This window comes from Drosophila albomicans, chromosome X, assembly GCF_009650485.2.
Source record: "Drosophila albomicans strain 15112-1751.03 chromosome X, ASM965048v2, whole genome shotgun sequence".
Taxonomy (NCBI): domain Eukaryota; kingdom Metazoa; phylum Arthropoda; class Insecta; order Diptera; family Drosophilidae; genus Drosophila; species Drosophila albomicans.
In genome coordinates this window covers 4,462,928-4,487,641 of record NC_047627.2, presented here as the reverse complement: position 1 = coordinate 4,487,641, position 24,714 = coordinate 4,462,928, and the positions used below count along the sequence as shown (strand labels likewise).

The following is a 24,714-nucleotide window of genomic DNA, read 5'->3' as shown; positions in this document are numbered from 1 at the left end:
CAATAATTCAAATTTTAAATATAAATATTAATATTAATCAATTAGGATTGGAACTTAGTAGGCATATTAGAATTTGATAACTCCTGTCAGAGATTTGAATTAAAATTTTTTGTTACAATCGGCTAGTAACACATTGCATAGTAACTTCAAATCCTTTAATAAATTTTTCAAAACAAAGTTCTTCAGAAAAGAAAACTCATTGAACCTTGAGCTTGTACTTTAAGAGTAATTCTCTACTTGGACTAGACGAAACTCAAATAAGTGGAGGAAGTCAAGCTTTAATTGGAACAACTGTTTGGTAAGTGAATCGAATAGAAGTATTTTTGTGATTAAGCCAAATATAGAAAAGAATCCTAGTTATAAATGTAAGTTACTCTCTTTCGCATAGTTTTAGTAATTTGTAGACAGCTGTTTAGTTCAAGAAGTGGAAACTTCAATTTGAAATACTGCTTTAAATTGGCAACGTTTAATTAAACTTTGTGCAATGTCCAAGTTTGGGATTTGGGAATCGGATAAAATGGGCAACGCTAAGTGCTTAGGCTTCATTAGCTGCGTTTTTCTGCGGGCTGCGTTTTCGATTTCCATCTGAACCGAACCGCATCGAACCGAACCAAACCAAACCGGAGTGGAGCGAAAAGCAATAGCCTTGGATGGCCGGCCATTGGGCAACCGGAACCCGGGGAATGTGAATGTTTGAACGGTGTTGATTTTCACACAACACAGCGTGAAATTAGAAATCAACAACATGTCCTTTCACTAACAGATTCAGCAAGTTGCAAGAGTGTGTGTGGGTGTCAGAGGGGGGTAAGGGATAAAAGAAGGCGTGGTATAGGCTTCAGGTGTCGCTGGACAAATCAGTTTTGGCTGCAACTGCTGCTGATGCTGTTGCTGCACTCTGCGGTCAACGTCTGCCGTTGACAGACCAAATTAAAATGTCCTGACGTCATGTCCTTCTATCTAGCTGACAGTCTGTGTCTGCCCCTCTCTCCACTTATCTCACTCTGTGTGTGTGTGCTTCAGTTAATGACCAATTTGCCAGGCTCTCATCACTCCCACTCAACCGGTCGGTGTGGCAATCGCAACGCAGTCAACAGCCAAAACACAGCCAGCAGCTGTCGCAATTCGCGTTTTTCGGATTTTGGTAACAACATCGCATTCATCAGACTCCCGATTCTCAACTCCCCATCTTCCCTGGTGCCCTGATGTCCTGACTCCCTGACTCCCTGACTTCCATTCCAACTCGCGACTCGACATATTTTGTGCGATAAATCTTAAAGTTACGAAAATTGGCAAGCAAACAAAATGCGGGCCAGATAAGCACAAACAAGACAAACAACAAACAGTCAACAAACAAAAACAGCAACAACAACAACAACAAAAGCAACAGCAATCGCTTCAAGAATTACAACATGTCGCATTTTGTACGAAATTTGAATAAATTTGGATGTTCGTGAGTCGCTGCCGCTAAAAAGTTAGCTCTCAGCTACAATTAACTTTTAAGTATGGCATTTTACAGATACCGCAGATATTGTTGAGATATATGTACTTACATAAGTACACCACGCATAGCCACCCAACCACCCCTTGCTACCCACCCCCTCTCACGCAAGCGGCATGGAAAATAATTTCATGCAATTTATCATGTCAGCAGAGACAGAGTCAAACACAGCGAACCACAAAAACCACCGCCAATTGGCAGTACAGCGAATTTTGTATACTCTACAAATAGTTTAAGAGCAGAATTACCATTTCAGAGAGAGAGAGATAAACAGTTCAGAGGGCTGGTTGAATTATACATTTGAGCTAATATTACAATTACTAAATGTTCACAATTTTTATACCCGCTACTCATATTGTAGAAATTTATGTAACAGGTAGAATAAGACATCTCCGACCCAATAAAGTATTTACATATTTTTAATCAGCCGAGACGATATAGTCATGTCTGTCTGTCTGTCTGTCAGTCCGTCTGTCTGTCCATATGAACACCTATCTCTCAAATACTATAAAAAATAGAGATTTGTTATTGTACGCAGATCAAGTTTGTTTAAAATTTTGATTTTGCTGACATTCGGGTTTATTTTGACATATTTCGAAAATAGTATTATATACTTTAATTCAAAATGGTAAGCGGGTATTTCATAGTCGAGCACATTGGGCTGTAGCTTTTTTACTTGTTTTAAACATATTACATTTAAAATTTTGAAAATTATATGCGAGTTTGTCTTTATATTTTAAATTCTGCATTCAATGATTTTAATTTTTATATAGTACTTTGTATTTACAATATGTTTGGACATAAGAAGGAATTTTACATAAATGTGTGCATTGGATATAAATTTAAAATATTAAAATATGAGCCATATAAATTTAATTAAAATTTCCCTTCAATTGAATTATTTCACATTGTATTGTAATGTTTAAATATTACAATGACAAGTTTAGAGCTTTGCGATAAAATTTATTGAATTTATTTAAATCACGTTAGGTAAATGTAAAAAGGGCTGAAAAATAATAAATAGAAGCGCTGAAAAATAATTTAGAAACAGAATTTGGAATTATTAACATCTATGATTAACTGGACAACAAAAGCAATCACAAAGCGAACGTACTTCACTTGCGGGGGGCGGTGGTCAGAGTGTGTTCACCAACAAAAGTGCGTGCGATTTCCGCTTCCGCTTTTTGGCATCCATAACGAATTTTTGCATAAATAGAAAGCTCACTTCGTGGTTGCTTCTATTAAGGCAGTTGTTCTTGTTGTTCTTGTTGTTGTTGTTAATAGCCAACCATTTATCTTGCTTAATGAAATTTGCGAAAAATCAAATGTAGAGCGCAGCATGTTGAACCATTTCTGGCCTTTATTAGCCGCCTGCAAAAGCAAGGGCTGCTCCATATCCATCTCCATCTCCGTCTCCATCATCAACAACAGCGTCACGTGGCACTGAACAGTAACAAAAATTGGCATTTTCTTTAGTCCAGCCAACTCAAATGCGATGTCTTTTGTCTCCTGCTTCTCTGCCTCTGCCTCTGCTTCCTTGTCGTTCATGACTCGCGCGCGTCACGTGCGCAATTAAATTGACGCATTCTTGACGGATTCGTTTGAGGTTCTTCGTGTCCGATGGCCTGAGCCCATTCCTCTGACTTTTTGTTAAATAGCAACCGGGGAATTGTCAGCACCATTTCAGTTGCTTCCCAATTCCCCCCCTCGATGTGAAACAAGTCGCGTTGACATCATTAATCATGCAAACATTTCATTCTTGTTACTTTTGTTACGCTGCAAACTCTTCAAAATGCTGTTTCCCATTGTGGTTCCCTTTTCCTTCCCTCAACTTGCTGGCCAATTGAGCACAGCTCTACGCTGCCAAAGATACAAATCTGCATTCTATATACGCATCGGTCATGGCACCAAGGAAGATTCACTGAGCCATTGACTAGACTTTGCCACAAAATAGTGTAGCAAAAAGTAATTCAACTTAGTATCAATACATGTAGGTCTCGATTCTAATTTTTAACATATTGAAAGTAAAATTTCAGGACTGTCATACTAATTATGATTTAATTTTATTAAAACTTAAAAGTGCTTTTTTCTCGCTGTCTCATCGACTAACAACATGTGGCTTTTTAGCTCATCATAGTTAAAGTGTATTGTTTTGCCTGTAATGCCTTGAGGATCTGCACAACTGTTGAGTAGCAGTTGATCAAAAGCTGCTGAAGCTCTTCTGCCTGATAACGCCCACTTTGCCCCTTCGTCTACACTTAAAATATATCTTGGTCCGCCGTCTAGTCGAACCCACACACACACACACACACATTATGACACTCATATATACAAATTTTTGGCAATCACTTTTTTACACTTTCCAATTTACAACAGCTTACTTTATCAACATATTGCAGTTCTGTTCAACTGTTGAGTAACCGTTGGCTAAATGCACTCTAAGCAAGCTTGGAATTTTTCATGAAGCTCTGCTACGTGACCATGCCCACTTAGTCAATCCGCCTTTACTAATTTGTCGGTCCGCCGCCTAGTCAGACATACTCACACAATATTATCGACATACTTACAAATTTTTGGCATCGACTTTTTTAGTCACATACATAAATCAACTACCTACAGCTTCCTTAGACAATGAATTGCAATGTCTTTGAGTTCTGCACAACTGTTAAGCAACTGTTGAGTAAAAGTACCTTAAGTAAGCTAGCCACTCATTGTGAAGTTTTCCTGTTTGACCACGCCCACTTAGCTCATCTGCCCACTCAAATATCTCGGTCCACCGCCTAGTCAAACACACACACATGCATTTGCCCGACATAAACTGAAATTTTTGGCATGCCATTTTCAGACTCGATCGTTTTACACGCAACACGTTGAGGATCTGCACAACTGTTGAGTAGCAGCTGATTGAAGCCATACACATGCACACATATATTCGTGCACATCGAAGCTTAGCAATCTTTGTAAAGTTCTTTTTCTCTTTGCTGAAATCTTCGTTTCTTGCTGACTGAAGCACAATGACATGCAAATTTTGTACACATTTTTGGCCACGATTTATTCACGCTTCAGCTGAAACGATTACGAAATCGTTACTAATAGTTTATTCCGTTCAGTTATGCTTATATTATGCATGCATAATATCTTAAATGCTTGGACTACTCTGAATAAATATAATTAATTTAATTTATGTCTTCAAGTCGTTGCAGTTTTTCTCTTCTTTAATATTGATTTCTATTATTTAAAGATTTTCCATTTTAACTAGATTTTATTCTTAAAATTGTGATATGCTTTGCTTTGCTATGTTTTATGTGCTCTATAATATATTTTATTACAAATGAACCAAATATTAATACCAATACCAACTAAATTAAAAAAAATTACTTTTCTCATACAAAATTAAAAAGCTTTAGTGCGTTTTTCTAATGGCCAAGAAAATTGTCCATAATTTTGAATAACTTTAAGAAATTGTTTGATTTTTTTTAATTTTTGTTAAATTTATATAATATTTTCAATATTATATTTAAAGTATAATTTAATACAAAATGTTTTTGCACATCAACTTCATTTCAATCCTCATAAAAACAACAAATATTAAACAAACCAAGACCAGCATTTTATGAATAAAGTTATCCATTTTTACTATAATTAAACTCGACTTTATTCTAGAAACATATTTTTATACCCGCTACCCATAGGGTAGAAGGGTATTATAACTTTGTGCCGGCAGGAAATGTATGTAACAGGTAGAACGAGGCATCTCCGACCCTATAAAGTATATATATTCTTGATCAGCGTCAACAGCCGAGACGATATATCCATGTCCGTCTGTCCGTCTGTCTGTCTGTGTGTCTGTGTGTCTGTCCGTCCGTCCGTATGAACACCTAGATCTCAGAGACTATAAGCGATAGAGCTATAATTTTTTTTCGACAGCATTTGTTATGTTTGCACGCAGATCAAGTTTATTTCAAATTTTTGCCACGCCCACTTCCGCCCCCGTAAATCAAAAAAATCGAATAACAAGCGTAATTTTAAAGTTAGAGTTGCGAATTTTGGTATATACAATAATTACTATAGTAGTTTTGATTCCTGAAAATTTAGTTGCGATCAGATAAAAATTGTGGAAGTTATTAAAGAAATACTTTTGTATGGGCAAAAACGCCTACTTACTAGGGCTCTTAGTTGCTTTGGCCGACAATCTGGTACATTGTGCCGTCTATGGTATATTTTGAATGATGTGCTGTATCGATATACCAAACATACCATTTGGTATATTTTTAGTATTTTTTTAGTATTTTCGGTATATTTTGAAAATAATACCAATATTTTGCCCTTATTAAAATTGGGTAGCGGGTATCTCACAGTCGAGCACACTCGACTGTAACTTTCTTACTTGTTTTTCTACTATCTGGATAGAGTTGCTTTACTTTTTATTGAAATTTGTTTCAGAGTTTATTTTTGCAGTTGCCACATGATTCACTGATCATTGTTAGTTGGCATTGGTGAGGAAATCCCCTTTGTGAGTGCAACCGTAACTAAACATTTGGATTAGGCGGCGGTGACCTCTGACCTCTCTTTCTCTGTGTGGTAGGCACGACTGCGGATTGCCGACTGGCGGTTAACGAAACGTTGAAGGGGGGGGAGAGAGGAAGCAGGAGTTAGCCACAAAAACGCAGAAACCGCTAAACAGTCAGCGGCGCCAAATGCAAACAGTTGAAATGCCATTTGCACAGCCAGATTGAGAGGGTTGAGGAGGGGAGAGAGAGTTTAGGCGAGACGCGGGAGAAATGAAATCAGTATGTTGGCTAAATAAATTTCATGGCAAAGCGTAAAAGGGCAATCCTGTGGGATTGTTGCATTCGCTCCTCTGGCCACGATTCCGCAATTGGCAATCGACGCCGCAAATCGCATTTTAAGCCTCGCGTGCGATTAGTTTAATTGCCATTGCAGTGACAGAGGCGGAGGCATAGAAAAAGAGAACAGAGAGAGAGAGGGAGACGCAACAGGACAATGCAACATTTGCATAGCTGCGGCCGGCAAAACGGTTGCGCGCTCCCTTAATGCGAAAATAAGGATTAACCAATGAAATTTATAAATGCGCCAGCGCCCAGCCAAAAGCTCCAACTGCATTCAGTAGCCAGCATCCAGAAGCCAGCAGCCTGCATCCTTCCTCCTGCTGTGTCCTGCTGTGTCCTCTGTGCACGCGCGTAAATTGAGTGCATAAATTGGCCGCATCTCCAGCTCTCTGGTTGTGTCGCATCGCCCGACAGGGCAATCTATTTTGGATTAAATCAAATCGAAATAAACGATTTTTAATGGCCAGCACGCAGAGTCCTGCTCTGCTCCTTGTGTTGGCTGCTCTCTCGGGTCTGGCCACAGTGGCAAAAACGAGGTCATTAATTATTTCTTCAAAAGCAAAAGATAAGCCTGACCAGGCAGTCGACCGTCCAACCCTGGCCTGCAAATTAACCCCCAGGCCATTCACTCGCATCCTTTTTGGCGTTTTGTGTCATTAGCTTAAAAACCCCGAAACCGTAACGCAAAAGGACAATGGTCAGCTGAACAGGACAACAAAACCCTCCACACACACACACACAACTGTGTGTGTGCGTGCAACTGTTGTTTGTGGCACCAGCAGCAGCAGCAGAGTTGACGTCGACGGCGACGGCGGCCGCATGTGCCACAAAGATTAATTAATCTTTAAGGACTCATTTCGTGTCCTGTTTTTGTGCCTGCCAGCTTCTCACTCATTAGGCATTTCGGCATTTAGACATTTGCATGTGCAGCCGACACCAAAATGAATTTATTGCCCCAAAAGTCCGGCAGCAATTTCAGAGACCCAGAGCCAAAGAGTCCTCTGCCTCTGCCCCCCCTCAAGGTCCCCAAACTGGACGCTGACTAACAGCTTCTGGCATATAGCCGACATCAACTGTGACCTCAAGCCTTTATCTTCTGTCCTTTCCACTCCTTCTTCGCATTCTATGAATGTAATAATAACCTCAACATTCAGACTATTCCTTAAGACGTAGTTTACTTGAATAAAATTGACAGCATTTCAGTTTAATTATATTATTAAAAAAGAAAAGAATAAATTATTATTATTTTACTTTTTAAGATAATGTTGGAATATCTCTATTGATAACATTAGTATATGATTTATAGGAATGAGAATGACTACGACTTCCTATTTCCTTATTGATCTTGATCTCAATATGAATGAGGTTCGATGCTGCGATTGAAAATAATTAAATACTGAAAATTAAATATTAAACGAAACATTAATTTCTTCCTATTTGAGAATATGAAGATCAACAGTCAGATCAAAACCATTCACAATTTTGCCACTTTATTACTCTTAATTTAGTTATATTTATTGGATGCCAGTTTAACTTATTTCTATTAAATTTATTGCAGTATTTGCAGTATTTAAATTTAATTTTTTTAATTTCAACTTTAACTTTAAAAAATGTTTCTTTTTACATATAGCAAATTTACTATTATTTATTAATGTTATTTTCAAATGCTGCGTTCAAAAATTTTCCGAGTTGCGAATTGAATTTTCTTTTGCAAATCAAGTTAATCCTTCTATTTTTCTTCGCGTCGCGTCTGCTTGTAACCTCACTTATTTGTCTTAAAATAGTTTTTTGTTTTCGATTGGATTTTCTTTTAAGACTAGCCGCAAGTATTTGTCAGGCTTTCATTTGCAGTCTATCCATTTCATTTGGGCGCCCGTCAGGCATTTATTTTGATTACCAATTGACATTCATTTCAATTTGTTGGTTTCTTATCATAAGCCGCATCGTCATCCACATCCACATCCACATCGTCATCATCAGAGGTGGAGCAAGCAAGATTCCCCTGACCCAACAAATGACCAGCAAAGCTTTTCACCACTTCGTATATAGATAGATATTAAACTAAGCCCACGTCCAGAGGCGAAAGGCAGGGCAAAAGATTTCGTTAGATTTCTCTGTGGCATTCTCACCGCTGTCTTTACCTCTGATGTGGCATCAACCAAAATGGCACCATAACAACAGAGGCATGCCTTAAATATCTGCAGCTTTCCCTCTGCCGCCCCTCTTAACTTATCTCAGTTTAAGCCAAAAATGTTTGTCAAAGTTTTGTCGCTTGTTTCATGTATAAAATATTTACAGCTGATTATTTGCGCAGGTTAATGTGAATGTGAATGTGAATGTGTCTGAGTGTGAGTGTGAGCTGAAAAGTTATCCTTGTTATCCTTTGATGCCACGACTGCGCCATCGACTGCGTTTACTCTTAATTTATTAGCTCGCATACGTGAATTATTGTCGTCTAGAGTTTTCCACTTTCCACTCGCTCTGACATTGATTGGCATCTGGGAATTCCCTTCCCTTTCCTTTTCCTCTAGCGGCAAATGCGACCTCGAATGCCAGCTGAGAATATCTCTTTCGATTAATTTAACTAATTTTAGCAAATATTTTGTGTGGCATATTTCCAAAAACTACATTAGACGTTATTAAATATTCAGTTTTTAGTGCATAATTAAATATATTATAATTGTTAGTATAAAATAAGTAATGAATATAAGATATGATTCCAATATGCAAAGTTTGAAAACTAAAACAATTATAATAAATCTAGAATAATAATATGTTTGGCGAATAAAATCTGAAGTCTACTATATATTAGGTAAACCTGCCCTTAGACTAATAAATAAATAAAAATGCTCGTAGTCTAATAAATAATATATTGTATATAATAACAAATATAACTAAAATGGACTAAAGCCAAGTGGAAGTGATTATTAAAAATGTCACAAAACACAAAAATAATTCTTAAAAACTTGTATTCTTCAAGCATAATTTGATAAATTATAATCTTTGCACCGATGGAAAACAACTAACTAACTTAAAATGCCAATAGAAAAGGAAAAAAAAGTAGTTCAATCCATCAATGCAATAAATGTTTCACTTCATTAAAAATATTGATATATTGTATCTGATCTCAGTTGGCTGAATTTAAATTTCATATGTGTTCATGTGTTTAGAATAAAATAAAATAATTTCAAGATAAAATATACAAAAGAAAAGAGTTAGTAACAAAGCAAGAAAGTGGAAGCCAAAAAGAGTTTGTCAGGTGAGTGAGAAAAATCTTTCGGCCATGCTCTATAATGATTACTGATAGTCCTTAAGCTTTTGCTTCTGAGCACCGTTTGTTTCCTTTCCTCGCTTCCTGTCGCATTTTTATGTGCAAAGTTTGGGCATAAAATGCGAGAAGCTTAAGGATAATAGAGCTCAAGGTGGGAGGGTGGCAGCACAGTTCTGTGCATAAGAAAAGGAGTTGCGTTTGAAATGATTAATGATGTGTGTGTGGCATAGATGTTAACGCCTCAACACACACACTAACACATACGCATACACGCACACATTCTCACACACGCTCGCTGGTAAATCGTAGCTTGTCGCGACAGATGTTGTTATAAATAAAAAGCGGCAAGCGGAAGGACTCGACGCTCTGGCAGGCAACATGTAAATAAACATAGACACACACACACTCACACATACATAGCAAAGCCACTGCTGATTTATAAGTGTGTGTGTGAGTCCTTGGAGTGAGTCTGTTCAGGGCACATTAACGTCAAATCAGCCGCATAAATTGCGTAAAACGCTCAATTTATTAAACGAAGCATAATTTTCTCTTTTTTTTCTTGTTGCTGTTATTTCGCATTGTGGCTGGCGTGGGCGTGGCCACGGGGCGTATGCGCGACAAGTGTATTTGCCAGTTAATAAATGTCACACAGTTCTGCGCTGCCAAAATTGCCAATTGTGTATGCATTGGCTCTCATTGCATATTTAAGTAAACGCCTCAATTGTCAGCGAATCCTTTGCGCCTCTGCTTCTCATTCTAAAATCACGGCAACAACTAGCGAACTGGCAACAGCAACAACAACTCTGCTCGCTGGCAACTGGCAATTGACATTTGACATTTGGCAATTGCTTGGAACGTCGTCATCAATCGATTTGATTATCTGGCCAGTCTGTAGTCAGGCTGACAGTGTTGTACAGATACACACATACATACATATATACAACGAGGACTCCCCTCCATTTGCCGCAACTCAAAAAGGACTCATAAAAATTTTAAAAACGCTTTCGGGTGCGAGGTTTTTGATTGTGATTGAGACAAGTGCTGACTTCGTCGACTTGGCAAATACACAATGAAAGTTTGCTGCCTTAGCAACCAGTAAACGAAAATGTATCTCTTGGATATTCATGTGAGACCAACAAATGGTTGGGAAAATGAAGAAATGAATCAAAACAATTGAGAGAAATATATTGATTGATAAATAGATTTAAATAAATGCAACACAATGTAACAACTTCAAAATATAGTATGTAACGTATTTATGTTACAAAGAGCAAAAACTTTGTCAATCTAGATATCTCAATATATAATTTTATTACAGTTTTTATTATCATTGTATCATTTTTGTTAGCTTCAACATTGTATTACAAAATGTCCAAAGATATTTACACGAGTAAAAACAAAAAATGATTAGGGCAATTTCACTATTTGAACAGATTAACATAGCAAAAACACAATAATATACAATCATTAAATTCTAAAATATAGGCTTGCGATTAGAAATTTGGTTTTATATTTTTGTAATCATTTTTAATTTATTTTATCAAAGTATATCTATACTTTTACTCGATGTTCGACTTTAGCTTGTTCCTTAAATATTTTTATATTTATATTTTAGTCTTATATTCATTGCTTATTTTTGCTTCCAAGTCTCTCTAAATGTTTTATTCATAGAGCATTGGACATTTTTATTATAGTTTTCTTCTTATTTTTATTTAATTTATTGTAAGATATTTCTATACTTTAATTATAGTCGATTTTCGACCTTAGCTTGCTCATTTAATATATTCCACTTAATATTTTAATCTTAAATTCAGTCTCTCTTAATATTTCTTCATAGAGCATTGCTTGTTCGCATATGATCTTTATGCAGATTTCTTTAGACTGTTTCGCGCATTGTTTTGCAATTGCACCGTGGACGTGCTGAGGCTTCCCCTCTCACTTCAGCTCTGCATGTGTGTGTGTGTGTAGGTGTCAAGGGTATTGTCCTTGGCAAGGCAATCTCTTCATCCTGCCAATGTAGCAGGCCAGTCGCCGTCTCACGAACATGAGCGCTCGTTAAACGGATGAGTTAAAAGTCAAAAGCCCTAAAGGATTTTATTTGAATTGCGGTCTGCGCCACCGTTCGACGTTTGCCAGCGCCATCATCGCCCGCCTCCTCCTCCTTCTTCTTCTTCTTCTTCTTCTTCACTTCACCCTTCTCTGAACAACGTCAGCTAGTCAGCATCAATGGCATAGCCTTGTCCTTGTGTGGAGCCAACCCTCCCCCCACATCATCAACATCAACATCAGCACAAAGCAAGGACCGTGTTGTGTGTGCCATGTTTTATTTAAAGTTTATCTTCACTGCCTTTTTTCCACTTCCTCAGACACTTGCCGCTAATTTCGCGCCAAGGCTGCGGCAAAAAATATGCACAGCATAAAATGTGGAAAAATATTTTGGCGCAAGACACAAACTCAGCTGAACAAAAAAAAAAAAAAAATCAAAACCCTTTCTGTTTTATTTTTATACCCACTACTCATGGGATAGAAGGGTATTATGACTTTGTGCCTGCAGGAAATGTATGTAAAACACAAAATAAGTATATATATATTCCTGATGAGCGGCAACAGTCAAGATTATAACATATAGCCATGTCTGTCTGTCTGACTGTCCGTTCCTATGACCACCTCTCAGAGGTAGACTTATAATTTTACTTGACAGCACTTGTTCTTTTTCCACCCAGATCAAGGTTCTTTCAAATTTTTGTTACATACAGTAATAACTAATCATTAATACTAGATTCTTATACCAAATTTAGCTTTCGGTATATTTTAGTAGTAATATACCGCAAAAAAGTATATTAATTTTGGTATATTCTAAAAATAATACCGCGTGGTTTTGCTTTTATTAAAAATGGATAGCGGGTATCTGATAGTTGAGCACACTCGACTATTCCTTTCGTACTTTTTTTTACGCCTTTGTTGTATTCGTCGGCACGTCGCATTTCAAAGCCGTGTTGAAAAATATTTGAAATAATTGCAAAAATGTTTTTTTTTTTTTGCTCGTTTTCGTTAACCCGAGTGTGAGATTTTTGTTGTGCGTAGCATTTTGGCTGCGTCTTATAAAACAGATCAGACATTGGCTATAAGGCTTAGACTGAGTTATGCCGAGCACGTTTGCCTGCTGTCGAAAGCCCTTTTAACTGGAACAAACACGTCTCACACAACAGGCCCGACTGCTGAGGGGAAGAAGCCTTTGTAATCTAGCTTGAACCGACTGAGAATATTCCTCAACCTTTAGCGTATCAAATATTTGTAGATCATTCACCGAGTTCTTTCCAAGTTCAATAAAAGTTAGTGCGATTTTTAAATTGTGCTATAAAGTAGCAAGTGGCCGGTTGGATTTAGAAGTGAAAGTTAGTAACAAGAGTTGGGCAATTAATAGCAAATTATTACTCGTCATAACACATCAAGGTATTCTTGAACTCCAGAGGGCTGAAATATTTGTAGATCAATCACCGAGTTGATTCCAGTTCGAGTGGAGTGTGAACCTTAGAGGTTAGCTGAAACTAACGAGTGACGAGGTTAGAGATTAAAATGAACTTCATCGAGTCGAATATTGTTAGATCCTTCACCTTTTGTTTAATATAAGCCATAAAGTAGCGAGTTAGGTTTAGAATAAAAGTGAAAGTTAGTAACAAGAGTTGGGCAATTAATAGCGAATTATTCCTCGTTTCAACTGATCATGGTATCCTTCAACTCCAGTGGTTAAAAATATTTGAAGATTATTATTATATGACGAATTGAAAACTACGAGTCTAGATAGCCAATCCTTATTAGAGAGTTGTGTTTAAAATTAGAATGCACTAATGAGAGTAACACGAAATGCTAGGAATGATCGAGTTACGAAAATAGTCTTGAATGAACTATGTGTTATGTCACAAGCTTAATTTTTGCTATTCATAATTGTTTTGCGGGGGTGGCGTCGATCCCATAAGAAAAACTCATTTGTCGAAAATGCACTTTTATTTGGAATAGTTGTCTAAGAGAAAGTGGGTGGCAAAAATCATTGGGGGCTATTTATGATTAGGTCTTTAAATTTCTATTGCGACAGTTTCCACAAGAAACAAGTAAGAAAGCTACAGTCGAGTGTACTCGACTGTGAGATACCCGCAACCCATTTTGAATAAAAGAAATATATTTTGAGGAATTTTCTCAAAATATACCAAATATACTGCAAAAATACTAAAAAATATACCGAATGGTATATTTGGTATATCGACATAGTACCGTATTCAAAATATACCATAGACGGCACAATATACCAGATTGTCAGCCAAAGCAACTAAGACCCCTAGTAAGTAGGCGTTTTTGCCCATACAAAAGTATTTCTTTAATAACTTTGACAATTTTTATCTGATCGCAACCAAATTTTCAGAAATCATAAATACTATAGTTACTATAATTACGCTTGTTATTCGATTTTTTTGATTTGCGGGGGCGGAAGTGGGCGTGGCAAAAATTTGAAACAAACTTGATCTGCGTGCAAACATAACAAATGCTGTCGAAAAAAAATATATATATATATATTATAGCTCTATCTCTTATAGTCTCTGAGATCCAGTGTTTCATACGGACAGACGGACAGACGGACAGACACACAGACGGACAGACGGACATGGCTATATCGTCTCGGCTGTTGACGCTGATCAAGAATATATATACTTTATATGGTCGGAGATGCCTCCTTCTACCTGTTACATACATTTCCTGTCGGCACAAAGTTATAATACCCTTCTACCCTATGGGTAGCGGGTATAAAAACACCAATTCAAAGGTGATGTATTTATAATACCTTATTGTATCTTATTAATTATTAATCTTATTAAATACATACCATATGTACACACACACATCACTTTTGGCATTTTAACAAACGCTTTATTTAATTTCACAACTCCAAACAATTAGTGGTAACACTTCAGCCAAACAAATCTATATTTGATAACACTATCAATTAGAAATAAATTCACGATCATATGAAATGCACATAACCATCGGAAAAAAAATGAACAAGCTGCGATATTTTCATGCATTTATGTCGCAAATACATTTAAAACTAGAATATGCTAGATGAATTTTAAAATAAGCTATATTTCAAGCTATAAGTTAGATGCATATTTAACAAGCTTTTCCACTTTCAAAAATGCTAGAACTAGCTTATAATAAGCCAAACTGGCAGCACTGAAAGTGGGCAGGGTGATCAGCACGAGGAGAAGCTCGATCAGTGTGACTGTGTGTGTTAAAAGGTCACACGGACAATATACCAACTTTGTCGCTTTCGATAACCATTCGATATGTGGACCGCGACTACACTGTCAGCTGGTTATTACTAGAGCTGAAAAACAATCGATGTTTGGGACCATCGATGTTTTTGAGAGTTAACATCGCTGTGATCAGTTACCAATACAGCGGCATTTAGAAACAACACTGCTCACAAAGTTGTCCATTTTCAACGTTATCCTCAATTCACAGATATAATAAAAACACACGATAGTGGCGAAAGAACAATCGATGTTTAGAAAATTTCAAAAACATCGATAGTATCGATAGTGCCATCGATTGTTTTCCAGCTCTAGTTAGCGCGGTCATATCTGCCATCAACAATAGCTTCATAACAAATAAAGCATTGAAAGTGGTGAGTATATATTGAAAATACTCGTTAGAGAGTTGTTTTAACATTAGTTATGGAGTTAAGATTGTCATGCTAAGAGAAGGAATAATAATAGGTTCTAAAAATTGAATTGAATTTTGATTTACAGCTTTTCTGATTGAAGGAACTAAAGAAGTTTTTCCACCATTCTTCGCATTCATGTAAGTACTTGCCATGATTGATTTGCTCACACTTATAATTCAGCTGCTCATTAATTTCAGCATGAGCGATCCTTCGATTGGCTCCTCGTCCCCAAACTGGGCAACTCTAATCAAGAATAGCAATGAGTCGGACATAGGTAAGCAGGCAATACAATTAGTTCGCTACGTCACAACATTTTCTCATCTTCAGAGCTGGCAGACTTTGTGAATCCAGTAGGTACAAATGACTTGGATGTGCCTTTTGAGTTAGCTCAGACATTTCCGCTCCTCATGGGCATTGGAAGTGCGGATCCCACCGGCGGTGGCCAGATGTCGCCCTATGCTCCCGTCTTTCATCCAATGGGATCGTATGCATCTCATCTGCTGGCACTCGAGCAAGCGGCCCAAATAAATCCACAGTCGTTGGGGGGGCCATCGTTGCGCGCTCTCGATGGCAATGTCGAACAATTCTTCGATCGTGCCGAATACAATATGTACGCTAACAACGAGACCAACAACGAGCAACAACAGCAGAAGATGTCGCAAGAAGGCAACGGCGGCGGTGGCGAGTCACGTGCATTTCTAGAACAATTGGAATTGCTGCCGGATGCAAATATTTTGCAGCGTGATTTTTGGCGTGGCACCGGACAAGAGGCCGCAATACGCGCTGCATCACAATGCTGGCCGGGACGCGAATGCTTTCGCGATCTCAATCAGCTGATTGCAGCGGTGGCATCTCAAGTAGAAACGGCAGGAGGAAGTCAACAAGCTGCTGCTCCAGAAATAGACAATGACACAAAGTCGACGGCAGCAGCAGATGAAGAGAAGCCGGCAGAGACCGCGCAGCTGGACAAAGAAGCTTGCAACGAGATGAAATTCGCTGAGCAACAATCGAAATCGCCGCCGCCACCGCCGCAGCGTGAATGGTGGCGTGCTGCCACGTTTCAGCCACAACAGGAGGCAACCTCGTCCGGCTGGAAGCCGTATTCCTATGGCCGACTGAACCCAGATGCAGAGACAAAAACAAACGACAAATCCTGCGATGATGCCACAAATGGAACAGCTGGAAATTCACCCAACGCAGAGTTTCCCAGCTTCGAAGACTTTGCCAAGCAGGTGAGCGACTGCAGCTTGTCCAGTTCGGAGTATTTGTCCACGCTGCGCAATCTCATGATACGCGCCCACAATCTGATGTTGCCGCTGCTGCGCGGTCGCTTCGCCAACATGTCCCAGGTGCAGATGGCCGCCTATACGTCGGCCATACTCGAGGTGACGCCACTGCATCCGAGTATCTTTCTGCCTGCGGTAAGTGTGTGAGTTTTTGTTGATTCGATGTTCTTCTGTTGAAGCTGCACTTGTTTAGCATTTGTCGCATCCAGTGACAGCCAGTGCCGGGCTCTTTTCGCCTCACCGTCCACACGGTTTCACACACCCGGATCTGGCTCATCTGCAAGTAAGTGTCAATCTCTCTCTCTCTTTCTCAATCTCTTTCTGTTGTCTCGTCTCACTTTGTTGCTTGCCCTTAGCAGCCGCGACCTGTGCTCGTCAATGTGGGCACACAGACGGACTATCACTGCTGGTGCATGCACATCAGCATGTTTCCACCGCCGCCGTTGCACATGCCACCGGCTCCACCACAGTCGCAGGCTCCGCTGCAGCCACCGTCGCGTATCCAGTCGAGTGCGGCAGCTTACTATGGCGGATCAAGTGGCGCACGCATGATGGCACCTTGCCTCACATCTCCAGTCAGTTTCTGGGCACATCGACCCATGGGTGAGTACAGAGTATAATATGTTAATAATAGATTTGTGATGATGACTTATACACTGAAAAAGAAGTTCTTAAAGCAAGATTTAATGTTCGAAAACACATCTTGATTTCATGAACATTTCATATGCACAGACCCAAGTTTTTATATGACCAAAAATCTTATCATAAGATCACAAAAATATTAAATTATAATTTGTTTTTTTTTTTTTTTAAATGTTCTTCTAAATGTTTGCTAATCACTTTATCATCTATCACCAATAACGGAATCTCTTCTTTTAGACTTCAATGAAGAAGCGTTTAACTGAACTTTATAATAAATTCGATAAATTACAGTATTGTGTAACCTCGTATTTTGGGTCTTATTTTGAGAATCCTGGCATTTTTCAGGTTAATTTTCCTACTTAATTTGTTCTTAAAGTGATCTTATTTTAATAACACAATTTTTAGGACCAATATTCTTGATTTTAGTAGGTAGGTGAGTATTGTGTTTGGCTGCCGGCTGTCATTAACTTAGCCATTAACTATTTATCAGTGACTATCAAAGATAAAGCTCTTAAGTTAATTCTACTCTTTAATATGCTACTATATTGTTTGAATTAACATTAGCATTATTATCAATTATTTAAGAATGTCTTTCTGTATTATGAAAAATAGTTTGTTTTAATTATATTTTTGCTTGGATTCTTATACCGAATTCATTTATCAATCATTTATATTCAGATGACATTTCTTAGACTGAAAATAAGTCTGTTTCTTATTTAGTTGCCAACTTTTTTCAATATGTTTTTTAATGTTTTCGAATTATGTACTATAAATTGTTAGCAAATATTTAAGGACTTGCTTCTTAGATTTAAAATTAGGTGCAGCTGCGTATTCGCAACAAATTTTTTAATGCTAATTGACTTTTAATTATTAGTTTCTTTCATTGCTTTTCTCACTAATTCACTTGCCTCTTTTCTCAGTGGCATCGCCATCGAATCGCGTGATCGTGAAGCAGGTGAACAACATCTTTCTGCAGCCCACGGGCCCGGTGATGCCCATGATGCCGATGATGCACTTTTCGGTGCCACCGAATGGCGGACATGCTAGCGATATGCCATTTGTGGTCTACGACATTAACGATAATTATCCGGGCGCTGCTGCGAGCATGGCCCAGATGATGCCGAATGTGATGAACAATATGCACTTTATGCCACCGGATGCAATGCCACCAACTGGCATTGTCATTCCCCCCATGACCGTGTCGATGCGCACTTTTAAGCCTATGCACGAGACTTTCGCATCCTTTGAGGCGCCCGAGGAGAGCGATTTGAACGAAGAGCTTGCGGATGCGAACTCTGGAAGCGATGCGACGCTTGTGCCCAAGCAGTGCGCAGAGAAAGACAATCGAATAGGAACAAGTCGCAATGCCTACGAGTTTCCTGTTGAAGCCGATGAGGAGGAGCTGATCAAAAGCGAAACCTTCACCAACAGCAATACGACTCTCACAGAGACTGACCTTAATCGTGAGCCAAATGCAAATGTTCAGATCGACATGCTGTCTTCAAAACCTAAGGTGAATGGATCGAAGGCATGCAAGTTATTTTAATAATGGACTTTTTCGGATGGGCATTTTCATCATAGTGATACGATGTTCACCTTTCATATACTTAATATTGAATGAATATTAGAACAGCTTGCCAAGTTTGCTGAATTATTTTAACAAATGAATCACTCTGAATAATAATATAGAAGTTAAAAAATATTCACTGAATCCACTTAATTTTCCTACACAAACATTCTTTGACCAATAATGAACTTTTTCACATACAATTGATTACAAATTAATAATTTTAATTTTATTTAATCATTTAAAGACATAGTATAAAACTATGTTTCAAGCTTTCATTGGCATTACTCGATAAATCTTGAAATAAATTCTAATTTCAAATTATAATAAACTAAAGTTTTTATTTTGTAATACTAATAAAAAGTACATTATATTTTCTTTTCTTTTAATATTTTCATTTATAGCAACATCATCTAGCTTCAATTTTCAGATGTTGTCCAATACTAACCACCCGAAATTGAAGACTGTCTGAAGTCACCCCATTTTACTGAAAGGACACAACATTCCGTATTCCACATTTCACATTCCGCATTTTGTATTCCCATTTCTCACTACCCATTTTCCATTTCCCATTTGGCATATTCTATATCATTTCATATTCATATAACGATGTGTAAATTTCAAATCGCTGCATTAAGTTTACGTTTTGAACATTTACGCGAAGCGAAAGGAAAAAGCCGTAACAAAAGTTGTTGGCCCAAGTGCCCAGAGCTCAGTGTGCTGTTCTTTACTACACGACGCCGTGTAGCATGCTCAAGTGGCATGGCAAGGTACTTACCACGAGCGAGGGATGAGGCGGGAGGAAGGGAAGGAATGCCATGGAGCATTCGCCTGAACCCTTTGAACTCCGTGTGCGCCGTGTGCGTTGCAATGCAAAGTTAAACGCCTTCGAGCTGAAATAATCGGGCTAATCTTTTACGCTGCTTGCATTTTAAAGCGCTCAATTTATTTTTGTATTTTATTTTTTTTGTATGCTTTGTTTCTTTTTTACTCGCGCCGAAGAAGGAGTCTACGGGGACAGGAGTCAGGATTTAGCCGGTCTGCATTTCGCATGCATGCCTGCGTTTTTGTTTTCCACCCATGTGTGAGTGCGCTGTGCTTTTTCTTTAAATGTAATTAAATGCGTCGCCCCAAAAGGTAAATAACAAAATATTTATTTGTTTGCACTGCAGAGCAAATAAAAATTGCATTTTAATCAGTTAAAATCAGTGAAGCTCATTTAATGCACGCAAATGGCACAAACAAAGCGACTATAAAAAAAAAGTTGCATACTTATTGGGGCAAAAGTTAGATGAAAAATAGGATTGAATGTAATTGTGTTATTTATTAATTAATTTTATATGAGTTTATATATGTTTTTAAATAATTCAATTTATTTAAGATTTATAGTATTGCTATGGAATTAGTATTCTGCTTTGTTCAATTACAATCGGAAGATATATACTTAGTAATATAGTATAAATATACAAAAGAACTTACATAGTAGAAAAATATATTTGAAAGTAATTATTTTGATTTTTAGATGTTTATTTATTTTAATTAAATTTCAATTTTGCATCGTCAACTATATGCTCAAATTGACAAATCATAAATATTATTTGATTTTATGCCATTAACTCAAATCACTTGTAATAAAGCTTCACTGTCATTTAATTGCTTTTTATTTTACTGCAACAGCTATATTTATTCTTTTGTTTCTCTGCTTTATTGTAACTTTTTCGTGCTTACAATTTATTTATATTTTTATTGCGGGTTATAGTTTGACCAGAAAATTAACGCCTGCATGACCAAAAGAGCAAAAAAAAAGACAAAAACGACAAAAAAAAAAAAAAAAAAAAAAATGCAACCGCATCGCTACATTTTTAATCTACAATTAACCACAGCTGTGCGTCCCTGTCTGCTGCAATCACAGACGCAGAGATTCGAACGCTTGTGCTGGGACCAATATCAATATTGATTCTATTAATTATAAAAACATTAAGTGCCAGCCAACAAATGTAATTAAACGCATTAAACAATTGCCAATGCCAATGCGCGACTGCAACTGCAAATAGTCCCCCCCCGACACTCTCCCCTCTTCTCCTCTCGCACATTAAGCTTGATCCGGATGGAGGTTCAGGTTCAGATTCGGTTTCGGGTTCGGGTTCACGTTGAGGTTCAGGTCGTGTTGCTGGTCAGGATTCGGACAACGTTGCTGATGTGCGGCGATAAGCACGTTTTCAATTCACATTGCAGGTGGATGGATGGAGGGAGGGAGCGGGGGAGGCTGGCAGGTGCAGCATTTTGGGGCATGCAACATGGGCAAGGGATTGTCGCACATTAATGACGAAATTATTGTTTCAATTGCTTTCAACTGTTGTCAATGCAAATTTTATGCAAATATTTTTCGGCTCCGGCTCTGCGCGACTCTTAAATGCCATTATGGCCAATAAGTCAATAATTATTGCACCACACACACACACACACACACGCACGCACACAGAGTCATCATGGCTGCTGCTACTGCTGCTGTTTGCTATTCCCTCGTACTCACTCACACCTTGTGTGCAGCGTGACCAATTCCCAAATAGGCGTTAATTACTTTTATCTGCACATTGTCACACTACAACAACGAGAGAATAAACACAATAAAATGGTCAACAATCGCACAACAACAGCAACAACAACAACTTATGTATCGCATATTTACTCGCTGTTGGCCACAATTTATTTATTATTAATTATTATTATTATTATTAGAGTGGCATTTTGCTTTGCGCGCTGCGCATAAATCAATTTCTCGATTGTTTTGCTAAATATTTCGAGCATTTGTTTGCTTTTGTCTACCCCGACAGTAAACGCACAAAGTTGGGGTATAAACATTCAACTATTTAGCTTAGTTTTTATTATATTTGATATAATACTTCGTTTAGAATTAAATTGATAATTGCGCATTTATACTATATATTAGTTAAAAGTATATTCAGATCGAACAACTCAAATTTGTTTGAAAATTCCTGAAGTATTTATCCAGATTTTAAATAAACAATAAGTGATGCCAATTTTAAAATAATGATGTAAAGCAAACAATACAAGCGAAATTGAATGAACCCTAGCGTTTAAATTGAAAGTTAGTAAACAAATAAAATATATGACTATTATGATCTAAAGTTTATGCTAACTTCTTTTAAAGATTGTTCTTGTAAGTTTTTGAATTTTAATTTATTAGTAAAGCAAACAGTGAACGAACAATTGAATTAAACCTAACTTTTAAATTCTGAAAATGATGTACAAAATGTAAATTAAATCCAAAAACGATTTAAATTTTTAAACTAACTTCTAATTTACCTTGCTCTGTTTTTGCTTGTTTTAAATACAAGTATATGTACGTAGTTGTTATAAGTTCCTTCTCTTCACACACATGAATATGTTTGATTACGTTTGTAATCTCAGCATAAATTGCGCATCTTCAACGGTCAACACGTTAGTTTTTCTACTTGCTAATTTGAATGTTCAAACATTTTGCGGCTGAGTAAAAGTGCTGGAGATGTTGCCACAGGCATGGCGTGGCATGCCACTTGCCACTTGCCACTCGCTCCCCAGGTCTCGTCGTATAATATAATTAATGCTATGAATTACTTGAGCTCCGTGCTAAGCCAAAACTGACCGCGCACACAAACAACCAAAAGCAATCCCAGAGTCCTCGAGAGTGTGTGTGGCAGCCAAATGGGGACACAGCAGGGTCAACTTGTTGTTGTTGTTGTTGGTATTGGTGTTGGTGTTGGGGATATTCCAACACGTTGCTGCTTGGTCAGCCACATGCACTTAATTGCTTTATGAGGCGCTCAGTCGCTTGTTATGGACTTCAATTTGATTTCGCGCGAGTGGCAAGCAGGAGCAACATGGGGCAAGCTGCTCTGCTCTGTGTGTGTGTGTGTGTGTGTGTATGGGGAATAAATGAGACATTGGGGATCAATTATTTTGTCGGCGCATTGCCGCAGGGCAGGACGTTGAACCAGCCACAACACATACCATTGCTTGGCTGATCCGCCTTCTCAGCTGATGCGAAACTTTAATCAGCCTGATGGCAACATCATCATCATCATCATCAGCAGCAGTCACGTTGCAAGCGCTCATATTTTTTATGCCACTTTACTGCACTTTCGCCAAGGTGCGAACAACTCCAAACACACAAATCGAAAACTTTTCAGCCGCCGTTGCAAGTGCAACTTCCAAATGGCTTTTACTTCCAGCTCTTCTTTTCTGCTTCACGCTTGTTTTTATACCTGCTACCCATTGGATAGAAGGGTATTATAACTTTGTGACGGCAGGAAATGAATGTAACAGGCAGAAGAAGGCATCAATGACCCTATAAAGTATATATATTCTTAATCAGGGTCAACCGACAAGACGATATGTCATGTCTGTCTGTCTGTCTGTTCATTCGTATGAACACCTAGACCACAGAGTCTATAAGAGATAGGAATATAATGCCGTGGTATATAGAATAATAAGAGTATTATTTATGCTTTCTAAAAATTTGATTCAGATCACATAAAAATTGTATAGATTATATAAGAAATATTTTTGTATGAGCAAAAATGCCTACTTATTAAGGGTTTAAGTTGCTTTGGCTAACAGTCCGGTATATTTTGTAGTTCTATATAAATATGCCAAATATAGTATAACCATTAGTATATATGTATTTTTGCGGTGTATTAATTAGGTACATTGTATGAATATTACCACATTGTTTTACTTTTATTTAAAATAGCCATCGATATATTTTAGAATGTTTGCGGTATTTTAATATGACATATTATATACTACTTTGGTATATCTTAGTATTTTTCCGGTATTTAATTTGCTATATTATAATAATAACACTGGAAAGTTTTGTTTCTTTTTTCCAAAATAGCCCTCGGTATATTTTAGTAATTTTACGATATATAAATTTGGTAAAATAATAGCGCATTGTTTTGATTCTATTAAAAATGGGTAACGGATATCTTGCAGTCGAGCACACTCGACTGTAGCTTTCATCCTTGTTTTCTTGCAGAGTAGCTGCCATGACAATGTATTTTTCATATATTTGAAATGAAACTATTTTGCTTGGAATGCCCTTTTTTTATTAGAGGTATGAGGAGGCTACTTAATAGCCATGGCAATAGATTGAAAGTGCTTTGCCAGTGACTGACCAGTGGCCAAGGGGACAACATCAGAGGCAATAATTCAGCATACTTGCAATATTACAATTTTTGCACATCATTTCATTTTGATTTGAGGTAATCATGTGCCTTTTTATTTCATCTTATCTTTCGCCATGGCAACGGCATTTTAAGTAACTCAACTTAAAGTGTGAAAATTGCTCCGAGCTGTATGTGTGTGTATGTGTGTGTGTGTGTATATTTTTCTGTTGTTAGTTGTATGTAAATTTCCATTGGCGTCGCTTGCAATTATAAACTGAATGTGAATACATGGTATTTCCATTTTTGGCACTTAAGTCAGCCAAAGTCAATTATAATCAACGCCTGGACGACTTTTCTCCCCACTCTCCACGCTCTCCTCAAAACTCTCCAACTCTGCTACGCTTTTAAGACAATTGTGTGAGTGTCTCTCAAGCAGCTGCCGTCACGCAAAAAGGATTAAAAAGCATTCACATGCTCACATCCTTGCAGATAACCGAAAACACCCTGCCCCTTCCCCTTCCCCCTCCCCTTGCAACCCCTTCATAACGTATGCGTCTGTATGTGTGAGTGTGCGTTAACTTATGCAAAAGTGTTTTAAGACTTTCGCCTGATTGGCAGCACTTTAGCCGTGCAAGTTGGCAACTCAAGCTGCTGGATAAAGCCAAAGATATTCTCGCCGCCGTCGGCAATTCGTAAGGTAAACAGCGTAGCATATG

At 37.8% G+C, this 24,714-nt stretch overlaps 1 protein-coding gene across 3 annotated transcripts; it reads left to right on the top strand.

The window, feature by feature from the left end:
• The first annotated feature begins 108 nt into the window (after positions 1-108).
• LOC117577864 (uncharacterized) lies at positions 109-19,024 on the top strand. Of its 3 annotated transcripts, none has more exons than XM_034262814.2 (7): positions 109-298; positions 15,421-15,472; positions 15,533-15,609; positions 15,663-16,756; positions 16,815-16,904; positions 16,978-17,224; positions 18,184-19,024. In XM_034262814.2, the coding sequence occupies exons 3-7, from the start codon at positions 15,534-15,536 to the stop codon at positions 18,807-18,809; spliced, it is 2,133 nt and encodes a 710-aa protein (XP_034118705.1). In that variant the 5' UTR covers positions 109-298; positions 15,421-15,472; position 15,533; the 3' UTR covers positions 18,810-19,024. The 3 variants fall into 3 exon arrangements, with proteins under 3 accessions (XP_034118705.1, XP_034118708.1, XP_034118706.1); XM_034262817.2 differs by having other exon boundaries at positions 16,981-17,224; positions 18,184-19,023; XM_034262815.2 differs by lacking the exon at positions 109-298 and adding an exon at positions 9,510-9,607.
• Positions 19,025-24,714: the final 5,690 nt, after the last annotated feature.

Coding starts and splice junctions, on each gene's coding strand:
- LOC117577864 (XM_034262814.2), top strand. CDS start 15,534: ATGAGCGATCCTTCGATTGGCTCCTCGTCCCCAAACTGGGCAACTCTA. Junction 16,757..16,814: donor CGAGTATCTTTCTGCCTGCG/GTAAGTGTGTGA, acceptor GCACTTGTTTAG/CATTTGTCGCATCCAGTGAC. Junction 17,225..18,183: donor CTGGGCACATCGACCCATGG/GTGAGTACAGAG, acceptor CTCTTTTCTCAG/TGGCATCGCCATCGAATCGC.